Raw genomic sequence first — 12,403 nt, 5'->3', positions numbered from 1 at the left:
CTCTTATGCACGCCCCTTACAGACCTCTTAGGAATGGGGTGAGGTCAATAGTAGATAGTTTTTGGTTAAAGCTTTGGGGATTTTGGGAAGAGACCACAGAGTCTGGTAGTGCATTCCAGGCATTAACAACTCTGTTTCTGAAGTCATATTTTCTGCAATCAAGATTGGAGCGATTCACATTAAGCTTAAATCTATTGTGTGCTCGTGTATTGTTGCGATTAAAGCTGAAGTAGTCTTCAACAGGAAGGACGTTGTAACAGATGATTCTATGAGTTAAGCTCAGGTCATGACGAAGGTGGCGGAGTTCTAAATTTTCTAAACCCAGAATTTCAAGTCTGGTGGCATAAGGTATTTTGTTGTGATCAGAGGAGTGGAGAACTCTTCTTGTAAAATATTTCTGGACACGCTCAATTGTATTAATGTCTGAAATGAGGTATGGGTTCCAGACAGGCGAGCTGTATTCAAAAATTGGTCTAGCGAATGTTTTATATGCTCTGGTTAGTAGTGTAGTGTTTTTGAAGAAGAATCTATGCAAGATTAAGTTTACAACTCTTAAAGCCTTTTTTGCGATGTAGTTGCAGTGGACTTTGGCACTTAGATCATTTGATATGAAAACTCCAAGGTCTTTAACGGGATGGGGGTCATCTATAAGGTAGTGTCCATCAAGCTTTTATTTAGTGTTTAGATTCTTTTTTCCAATGTGTAAGACAGAGCATTTGTCGGTTGAGATTTGGAGTTGCCAAGTCGGACCATTCCGACACAAAGTCAAGGTCTTTTTGAAGGGTAGCTGTGTTGTTGGTAGTGTTAAATAGTTTAACATCGTCAGCGAAGAGAACACAATTGCTTATAATATGGTCACTGAGATCATTAATGTATAATATGAAGAGTGTTGGTCCAAGAACGCTTCCTTTGGGAATGCCGCTATTGACAGGAACAGGATTTGATAGGGCACTGCCTATTTTGACCACTTGTTGTCTGTTTGACAGGAATGCTGTTATCCAATTGTGGAGGGGTCAGGAGATGCCGTAGGATTTTAGTTTTAGGAGAAGTTTGTCATGTACCACAGAGTCAAAAAGGCTTTTCAGAAGTCTATGTAAATTGCATCTATTGCTTTGCCCTGATCAAGATTTGTAGTCCATATGTTTTCGCAGTGTAGAAGTTGTAAAAATACAGGATACATTTTTCTGAAACCAAATTGTTTATTAGAGAGCAGGTTGTTTGTTTCTAGGTGGAGGGTAATGGATTGGTTGATGATTGATTCCATTACTTTGCAGGTGATGCAGCATAAAGAGATTGGGCTGTAATTTTCAACTAGGCTGGGGTCTCCTTTTTTGAAGACAGAGATGACCGTGGCTAGTGACCAAAGTTTGGGAAGGGAACTGGTCGTGAAAGCTTTTTCAAAGATTATGCTTAGGGGTTCTGCTAAATTAGTGGAATTTTTTTTTAAGAAGTATGCACATAGACCATCAGATCCAATAGATAGAGATGGTTTCAGTTTGCAAAGGGCCTTTTCAACATTATCTTCTGTGAAATCTATTTGTGTTAGGTCATTGCATTCATTGTTGGTACGACTTGGGAATGATGGGTATGAGCCATTACTGTTAACAAAGACTGAGCCGAAGAATGTGTTAAAGAAGTTTGCTTTAACTGTTTCATCATTATATTCTTTTAATTATTTTTATTTTTTAATTCTATCTTAATGAACAAGAAACCAAACCATAACCTAGAACAAACTTTATGTTCATGTAAAAAACAGTATATTCTCTTATCAGTCGGATGTTGATACACCATATTTATACATTCTGATGCTTTTCTCCTTCGCCATCCTCTGAATAAGTTATGCAATGAAGAACACTTAGAAGACAACTGGTCCAGAATGTGGCAGCATGGACAATTATAGGCATGTCACAGTATAGTCATGTAACATCTCTACTCCATGAGCTGCACTGGATGTTGGAATTTGCTTTTAATATTATATGCTGCTCAGAGTTGTCATGGAGTTGGAAAGCCTTGCCAATTTTATAACTAAATAATTTTTAATGTATTATTCTCAGGAAGACACTGTGAATTATATAAAGATCCTTGTGTAAATATCAGCTGTCAGAATGGTGGGACTTGTGACAGTGAAGGGCTAAATGCTACCTGTATCTGTGCACCTGGATTTACAGGTATGTTTTTTTGAAAATTGCACAATATGCAGAGATATTTATAAAAATGCATATGTAAAGTAAATGTAAAATGTATTAACTTGCACCTGCACTATTTATTATCCCAACAAATTAGTGGACAGTTTAGATAACAGTACATTATTCTGAACTAAAAGAAATATAGCAATAATAATATTCATGATATTTTGATTCATATGATAAAAAGTGTATGAAAATGAGAAGATCTTCCATAAAGGGAATTCAATTAAGGTTGCCATTTACAACTCTATCTTTCTTTTTATTTATGCTAACTGGTTCTTTAATCTCTTTCTGATTGATTGGCTGCTTCAAGACAACCTTTTCACAATTCTTTGTTGATTCAGATTTGGATAGGTTATTTTTGTATATGGGGCAAGGACAATACTTTGGCACATTTTTCAAAGTACAGGTAGTCCTTGACTTAAAATAATTTGTTTAGTGACTGTTCAAAGTTACAGTGTCACTGAAGAAAGTGATTTACAATTTGTCCTCACACTTATACTGCTGTATTGTACATGGTCACACGACCAAATGTTGGGAGCTTGGCAACCAGTATGTATGTAAATGGTTGCAATATTCTGGATCTTTTGATCATATTTGCGACCTTCCCAGATGGTTTCTGACAAGCAAAGTTAATGAGGGAAGCTGTATTCATTTAAGGAGCTCATGATTCACTTAAGAACTGCTTAATAACAAAAAAAACTCATAAAATTGGGTGCAACTCAACCACTTTGCTTAACATGAGAAATTCTGGTCCCAGTTGTTGTAAGTTGAGGACTACCTGTATCAAAAAGATAAGGAATCCAATCACAGATTTCTGCTCTCATGTCTGTTTTGGCCCTTTAAAACAGCCTCCTTGAAACTAGGGTTCTACAGAAAAAACTTATTAAACCTAACTAATCTAGTGGTCACTAGATATATGGGAAATGCAACCAGTACAACTGAAGGATATCCGTTTGGGAACAATGGTTTCAAAAATTAATTTCCTAGAATAAATCTTCCTACTTCAGAATTCTTTAGAACAAATTCTATTGAAACAGACATTTTAAAAAGAAGCTTTGTTCTGATTATAGTACAGTCATCTTATTTCATTCAAGCTTTTTTCTAGATGTTATATTCTTTCGTATGCAGATTTTTGGCTGTAATGTCATTGTTATTGTTTTAATCTGCTGTGCAACCCTGGGAATATCTTGGGCTGTTGAAGCAAATAATATGAAGTGAAAGTGATAGCTGACAAAAAGAAGGATACAGGTAGATTGCTTCTAACAAGGAATATGTTACTTTTTGAGTCACAGATAAAAATATAGAAATAGATATACAAATCAAAATGATATAGAAAGATCATCATGTTACCATTTTACTTCTACAGTTGCAATAGAAAACTGTCTTTCTTACCTGTTTTAAGGTGAAGAATGTGACATCAATATAAATGACTGTGAGAGTAACCCTTGTCGCCATGGAGGACTGTGCATAGACCAACCTAATGGATATAGTTGTCATTGTCCCCGTGGATGGGTTGGTGCAAACTGTGAAATACGTGAGTGTAAATTATTACTACTCATAGTACATTGAACCATTGAAGTATTGTTTTTATATAATATATTTATTTTAGTATTGAATCAAGCAGAGTTAACAGGAGTTTGTAATGTCATCATAAGACACTCTGCACAGTATGTCTCCCATAACACTATAATTGCGATAGTTCTTTACAGACTTCATGTCTGAATTTAGTTGAAATTCCTGAAGATTTGGAAAAGGATTTCCTACAAAATTATAGTCCCAGACATTAATGCAGTTTTTAAAAAAATAATAGTAAGTAGCAAATACTTCCAAGAAAGCATGCATGGATCATGACAATGTTGGAATACTCTGCCTAATCTAATCTATGTTAAGCTTCCAGGAACCATTGCTAGAAGTATCCTGGGAATGAATATTTTATTGTCTGACCAGCTTTTTAATAGCTGTGATTGCCTTTATATTCCATGCATATGGAAAAAGTGTAAAGTGATACCCTTTTACAATTGCCCCTGGTTTTATGGATTTTTAAAAAAATTTATTTACTTCATAGGCTATTATAAATGGGAGATGTAGTGCTAGAATATAAACTATAGGTAGTTTGCAAGTAATTTCAACATAAACCAGTTCATTCATTAATCAATTAAAGTTAAACTGTCCTGCAAATTGCATAAACATTTTGATATGGGTTGAAAAGCACCCACTTCTACTGAGGTTTAAAAGTACCACATAACTTTTATGAGATGACATTAAACTAAAAAAACAAAAACTTTTCCAATTTTTTTGCTTATGATTTATATAAAGAATCTAGTCCATATGTAATTTTCATCACACAATTATGGCAACATCTTCTTGCATCTATATACTGCAAAAATTGGGGAAAATTGGATAGGGGGCATGGGTGCTGGCATTCTGCAAATTAACCCATTTGAGTTGTCTTGGTTCAATAACTGTTGCCCTCAGACATCACTCCTCCTCTTTCTTGGCTGAAATGTGGAATTACCTGCCAGTGTTCTGAGGGGAAGGGGAATAAAGGGAGCCATAGATTGCAAGGAAAAATGCATCCCTACTTCTCATCGCAGCATGTTCCCAAGGGACCTCTCCCTCCAGTGATGAAAAGGGCTCATCTGCCAACTGTCAGCTCCTCCAGCCAGACCTACCTCACCAGCAGGCATCCAAGTCATTCATGTCGCCTTTACAAAAATGCTTCCTAACATTTTGGGATGATGTCTAGTTTTCAAGAAAAGGAGAACATAAAAGTTAATATCAGTTAAAAGAGAGAAGAATTGGGTTGCTGGCTAGGGATTCTATAATGAATACCTGCATGTTCAGATCAACTGAACAGAAATAGCACATCTTTTCCCATTTTATCCTACTGATAAATAGAACAAATGAATTAAGTCCTAGAGATACAGTACCTCATCCTCAATCAATGTTTACTGCAGGGGAGTGGTATGAAAAGCTTGAGCAAACAACTCTCTTGGTCATAAAATTCATTCTTCCAAGCTGCTAAGAAATGACATGCAGTAGTCCTTCATCTCTGCATCCAGTTTTGTGACTTTTCACTGCATTATTTATTTTTGAGTAGGTTTGAACCAAAGAATAAACCAACATTCTACATAAGGTTTTCCTAACTCACCTAGATTTAACAGGTAAAAGGTATAGTATGGGAAGGCTAAAATGATATTTGTAGCTGTGTAAAATTTATATTAGGTTTTGTTAGCATCTGGAGTGTAGCTAAGGGGCTTTTTTTTATTTCTAATGTGTGTTTTGTTATGAGTCTGAGAACTATCCAAGGGTGAATGACAATTTATTTCAGTGATAGACAATAGGCTGACTGACAGCTGGATTTAATATCCTGAGATATAAAATAATCCTTGAAAAATGCATTCCATGCAGTGCTTCAGTATTATGTATTGTAATGACAATATTATGCAAGTTGTAAGAAAGAGATAGATTGCTGGGACCATATGTCTTTATTGCCTACTGAAGCTGATCTTTTATGATAGCAAAAAGTTCAAAACCTTACTTTAATCTAATATTTAAAAAACTTAACAGGTTTAATATAGATTACAAATAACAATGAGATGTAGCCCAAAACTTTATTTGAGCTATTCTTCCATCTTTAGGGGTCCTTGGTGCTTTCTGAACTGGCTTGTTTTGAAGAAGACGTTTCATTATCAGACATTTCATTATTCTAACTAGGTAACATCATCAGTGCTAGTACTTTTCCACCTTACCAGATTCATTCCTGGCCGATAAGAAAGAACAAGGAATGCAAATACAGTTTTAATTGGAAAGTAGTCTGAATGGATACCAAATCCAGTAATTGTCTTAGGCCACAGGTCACTTTCAGACTTGTGTGGACAAACCATATATGTGAATATGATAGCATAGGATAGGATAGGATAGGATAGGACAGGACAGGACAGGACAGGACAGGACAGGACAGGAGGACAGAACAGAACAGAACAGAACAGAACAGAATTCTTTTTTGGCCAAGTGTGAAGGAGAAGAAGTGGTCTAGAAGCTGTTTCAGTGATAGTGAAATCATGATGCGAGAAATTGTCCACTTAGTCCACATCTTCATTTAGGAATAACCAAGTTAATGTAACCAAAGTTGGTGTTTCATTGTCAGAGGAGGAAGATGAGACAAAAGAATATGCAGTTTGTAATACAAATAGTCCTTGACTTTAGCAATCATTCAAAGTTATATTGGCACTGAAAATATGACTTGCAACCAGTTCTCTTATGGCTGTTGCAGTATCGTCATGGACATGTGTTCAAAATTCAGGCACTTGGCAACCAGCATGTATTTACAATGGTTGTAGCATCCCAGGATCACGAGATGTCCAGTTGCGACCTTCTCAGCCAGATTCCAACTAGCGAAGTCAATGGAAGCTAGGTTTGCTTAATGACTATGATTCACTTAAAAACTGCAATGATTTGGTTAACAACTGTGGGGAAAGAGGTCATAAAATTGGGCTTGATTCACTTAACAGTCACCTTGCTTAGCACTTCTGATCCCAATTGTGGTCATAAGTCAAGGACTACCTGTAGTTCTTGCTAGCTTTGTAGACCTATATGCAGATTAACATAACATAACATAACATAACATAACATAACATAACATAACATAACATAACATAACATAACATAACATAACATAACATAACATAACATAACATAACATAACATAACAACAGACTTGGAAGGGATCTTGGAGGTCTTCTAATCCAACCCCCTGCTGAGGCAGGAAACTCTACACCATTATTAGATTAGATTAGAATGCCTTCAAAAGAATGAGCAGAGAGTAAAGTGGAATGAAATTTTTGTGGCACAGGAAAATGGGAGTGCTATTAATACCATAATTGTTTCCACCCCACTCTTTTAGATTTACAGTGGAAATCAGGGCACGTGGCTGAGAGTCTGACAAATATGCCTCGGCATTCTCTGTATATCATAATTGGAGCCCTGTGTGTAGCGTTTGTCCTGATGTTGATCATTCTCATCGTGGGGATCTGTCGCATCAGTCGTATTGAATACCAAGGTTCATCTAGGCCAGCCTATGAAGAATTCTACAACTGTAGGAGCATTGACAGTGATTTCAGCAGTGCTATTGCTTCTATCCGACATGCCAGGTATGCTTGGGGGAAACAGAACACTGTTTTTGAAGGAACAGCAAGTTGGATGAAAAACCAAGAATGCTTCTGCATACAGATATTTTGAAGAATGAAAAAATAACTATGTTAGCGAATAAGCCTACACTAGCTCATTGTAGCCTGAGCTCTATCTATACCTTTAGAAATGCCTTTGGCTTATAAAAGCTTTTTAATACATAACCTGCCTTCTGCAATTTGGGACCCACATTACCTGATATGCAGGTCATTTTTGACTGGTTAATATTATTTTCCTAATGTCTTCACATTCAGGCACAAACATATTCCTATGGCCAAGCAGTAGTTAAATAAGAAATATAACCATTCAATCACTATAGAGCAGAGGTCTATATAGAGTAACATTTTATTCCTTTATATCTTTAATATGGAAGCCTGGGTTACAAACTCAACAATGATAGTCTTCACGAATTGCAATTTTAAACTTTATAGATCACGCAAAATCAAGCCTTCATAGACTTGTTACCAAGTTCAATTTAGAGGAAGAACCTTAAAGAGCCTAATGAAATCAATCTGTTTCCACCTTGGTTGACTGTTTCGTTTTCAAACTGCTCTGTGGGCAGGATCTGGAACAAAAGACAGGAGCTCTCCCCATCACATAGTAGCATTTGGGGCCTGAATGTGGGCTTGCTGATTGTCAGCCCAGCATTCTAACCCCATGTGTCACTACATTCCACTTGCCTAAGGTAGAACTAGAATCAGGGATGAAATGCTCCCGGTTCAGACTGGTTCAGCTGAACCAGTAATGATGGCGGTCGGTGGTTTGGAGATCCACGAGGCTCCGCCCACCCACCTGGTCGTCATTACTTCCTGGTTTTAACCAGGAAGTAACCCGTTGTTTATCCTCTGCGCATGCGCAGAAGGGTTTGCGCATGTGCAGAGTGTACACTTCCAAACTGGTTGGGAAGCTAAGTAGATTTCACCCCCGACTAGAATTTATAATTGATTTAATGACTATGCAGAACTGGCTCTCTTTATACATACATACATACATACATACATACATACATACATACATACATACATAACATACATATATATATAGTGTATGTAGGTCTTTGGTTATTCGGGTTTTCTCCCGCGTAAAATTGGAAGTGTCTTGGCGATGTTTCAACGAAGTCTCATTCGTCATCTTCAGGCTTCAGCTTCGTTCTTCTGGGAGCAGCGGCTGAAGCCTGAAGATGACGAATGAAACTTCGTCAAACGCCGCCAAGACACTTCCAACACCGAAAACCTCAGAAAATATATATAGTGTATGTATATACAGTATATGTATATACATACTTAGATACATACACTGTGTTGGCCACCCAATTCCCAGAACTGGGCACTGATATTGTCACATAATCAAACTTTTCATATTAAGTTTCAGGTCAAGAATGATGTATCTCAATCTAAATGGTGTATCTATGCCCATCCCCCCCCCAAACAAGAATAAAGTATTGACTAGAAAAGTAGGGACAAGTACACAGATTTGTATATATTGGAGGTGTTTTTTCAAAGCGTGATCTTTAGAACCTCACAATGTGTGGCTAGCAACAGTATAATTTAGGATTAACTATAGTGTACAATTGATCACCTAAGCTTTCACAGTTTCATTATAAGTATTTTAACATATATGGAATTACACAATAAAAGTTTGGTGATGAAGTAGAGTTTTAGAGTTACAACTTTTGAAAAGAATGATCTTGTAGATTACTGCCAGGAAGAGAGATGTTTTTATATGTATTAATCCACTACGACCTCTGTCTCCACTTACTTTTTTGAATTTTAGATTTGGAAAGAAATCTCGCCCTGCAATGTATGATGCAACTCCAATTGCTTATGAAGACTACAGCCCTGATGACAAGCCTTTGGTTACATTGATTAAAACAAAAGATTTGTAATCTATTTAACAGTTGTTTTGGGGAGGGGATTATTTTTCAAAAGGATGGGCTACTGAATTAATTCAATATTTTTAAGATGAAGCAAGTGTATGAAAATTAAAATGTTTAGCTGCTCCAGAATTTTCTGTAGATTATTTAAGAACAGGTTTTCTGCAGCTTTTTGTTTGAAGGAAATATTTTAAACGGAATTTGTGAAATTTATTATTTCTCTTTTACTGTACTTCAGCATTAGAAACTCTAATCTTAACAAGTAGTGTGTTGTTGCTTTTACCAATCTCAGATGAGTACAGGCAGAATATGGTATATTAAGCAATGAAAATTTCTCCTTAATGTAACAGTGGCAGCATTCTTAGTAGAATTAGGAAAAATGTAAAACTTGATATATTCATTATTGAAAAAATGAAGTCCGAAATGTTTGTGTTTGTGAAAAGGAATTTAGTAAAAATTATTATTCTTAAACTGAATGAATTAGCTTTCTCCCTCTTTTGTGCATGGATAATCTTTCTGTAATATGTTCCTGAAACCTGCTAAAATTTGGCCTTGAGTTGGTGTTTGTCATTTTTGTAATGGTATTCAAGGTAAGCTTTGTAAAAATTAATATATCATTGAAGTGCCTATTAAGGCAAAAAAGGGGTTGTTCCTATTGCTTTGAAATTAATTTCAGTTTTCATAATGCTAAGGATTAGATCTTTGTATTGGAACTATATTTCCTTTAAAAAGTCCAGTTTTTTTAAATAGTACAAGTAAACAAAACATATAATTTGAACAGTTTGTCTCTCAAATGTTAACGTAAAGTATTACTTTTATTTACAATATTGTGTAATTCTCATAGTGCATCTTATTTACACATGTGGGATTTTTGTGGCTCTATTTGACTGCTTATGTGTTTCAAGATTTTTGCTCATTTCAAACAATATTGAATAAATGTGACCAATTCAAGTGGCAGCTCATTTGTTTGCCTTCAGCTGTTACGACTAGTGAGTGCCCTTGAATGTAAGCCATATGCCTTATAATTATAATGTAAACCAGTCATGGTGTCTTGAGAACCAGTTCCATTTTATTTATATATTTCGAACATTTTCAAATGTAACATATTTTTGGTTTGTATAATGTGGAGTTGGCTCATATTGTTTGTAATATGAGCAACTGCCATTTAGCACAAGTGTGGATTTTGAACACAGTATAATCATGTGACAGGGGCTGTTTTCCTTCATCTCAAATCAAGACGTACAGATGCACAACTTTCATTTTCTACTATATTTTTCTTCACTTTCTACATATATATATTTCCTGCTGAATGGTATTTTTTCTGTGCTTCCAAATATTTAATATTTAATAACTAAGTATGCCCAAGGTAGTTACATTTTATTAAGATAATAATATCTTTAGTAAGATATTTAAGTAGTTATCATCTACCCATTATTTTGGGGCAATCTGAAGTAGTCGGGATGAATAGACCAAATACCCAGAATGTAATGGTTATTGTAGATAGCAGTGCTTGGTATGTTTAATTTGATAGATGAGTTGAAAGCATCTAGAGGGCAATGCATTAGGGATACAATAGTGGTAAAAGACCTAAAGTTTGCATCTCATAGGGAGACCAAATGGCAGTGGGGAGGAAAAGTAAGGCCAGCAAGTAGGAGAGAGTGAGTAACTGAATATAAACAAAGGTTCTTGTCTGTGTTTACTGATTAATACAGGATAACTCATAGGATGTTGTTTCACTAGCATCCTCACCTTATTTCTCAGTTGCAGCTGAAGTGAGACTATAAATTGGATACAAATATATTGTATTTTTAGTAAAATAATTGCAGAAAGAGATGGTCAGAGACATCTGCTGGAATCCTAAGTGGACAACTGCCAACTGAAGTAGAGAGCATGGATCAGCTGGAACAGTTTTAGGACATAATTATACCAATATATCATTTCTAGAAGCTACATAACAATTCCAAATGGCATTTCTGTGTCATTATCACACTGTTATGGAGGTGAAGAGAACTGTTACTCGGTATGTTCATGGCTGTGATTTATGTTGCCCGAAAGCCTCATGCAATGTATATATGCATATCAATGGCTAGCAGGAAGCATTGGTATACTATGGTAGTAAGTAAAATTTAATTTTTCTGAGAATAATTTCCCATATTTTTGTTTGTGCAATATTTTTATTTGTTAATTGTTAGATTTAATACATGCCAAATACCATGATTTTAACGTTTATAATTTACAAATGGTTTATCAAACTGAAAATGGGGTTTTGGAACACAAATAAATATCTTATGATCCATGTTCAGTAGAGAAGATGTTTTAATTCTTAATTCCTTTCCTTGCAAGGAATCTTTGTTTTTTTAATTAAATATAATTTATAATTTTAAATATAATTTTCATTTATTACTTTATCACCAAGCCCTCTCCAGTCTTTAAAATACCTCTTAAGTTTTGCTTGTCTGACAACTGGGATCTATGTTAGTGACAACCTTAAACATAATATACAAATCTGAGAGGGAATTCTTTTGCTGGTCTTTCAAAATTTTCAGTTCTTATTTAATTCTGTCTTTTTCTTAATATAAACGGACCTTTCTTCATGCTACATTTAGAATTTTGATTTTTGCCCATATGGGTACTTTATCGATTCATTAGCAGTCTTTGAACATTTGCGAGAAGGATATGCACACAATGCATCCTTCTTTAAAAATTTAGAAACATAGAAACATACTATTTATTCTACAACTGGTCTAAAAGTATCAAAAGATGGCTTTATACATTCTTTCTCTTGTCTGGGATAGTCTACAATCATATTATCACTTGCTAAATATACCTTCTATTCCTTTGAATTTTATGCATGCCATTAAAATCCATTGCAGAAAACCCAGAACTTCTCTTGTATCACATTTCTGTTATACCTAATAAAAAGAAGCTGACTATTGTTTAGTTTGGTATAGCTTAGTTGAACACTATAGTCATAGACAAGAACAATTTAAAAAGTAAAATAATAGTAATAAAAATATATCAGGATGAAGCATAATCTGGCTAAAATAATATACCAAAACATATAACATAGTAAACATAAATTAACCTAAGTAAAGTAAGATAATCAGACTATCTCACTTTATTTATTTAAGAAAATTTATATGCCCCACTC

General features: G+C 35.1%; 1 protein-coding gene across 2 annotated transcripts in view; it reads left to right on the top strand.

The window, feature by feature from the left end:
• Nucleotides 1-9,728, top strand: part of DNER (delta/notch like EGF repeat containing) — a 140,676-nt gene extending 130,948 nt beyond the window's left edge. For both annotated transcript variants that reach the window (XM_058188841.1, XM_058188840.1), the window contains 4 exons: nt 2,055-2,168; nt 3,592-3,723; nt 7,096-7,342; nt 9,153-9,728. In XM_058188841.1, coding sequence (XP_058044824.1) covers nt 2,055-2,168; nt 3,592-3,723; nt 7,096-7,342; nt 9,153-9,264 — 605 coding nt within the window. In that variant the 3' untranslated portion in view covers nt 9,265-9,728. The remainder of the gene's footprint in view (nt 1-2,054; nt 2,169-3,591; nt 3,724-7,095; nt 7,343-9,152) is intronic.
• The last annotated feature ends 2,675 nt before the right edge of the window (nt 9,729-12,403 follow it).

Source organism: Ahaetulla prasina, chromosome 6 (assembly GCF_028640845.1).
Source record: "Ahaetulla prasina isolate Xishuangbanna chromosome 6, ASM2864084v1, whole genome shotgun sequence".
Lineage (NCBI taxonomy): Eukaryota > Metazoa > Chordata > Lepidosauria > Squamata > Colubridae > Ahaetulla > Ahaetulla prasina.
Note: the sequence above shows the minus strand (reverse complement) of the source record. Positions and strands in the feature narration are given on the sequence as shown.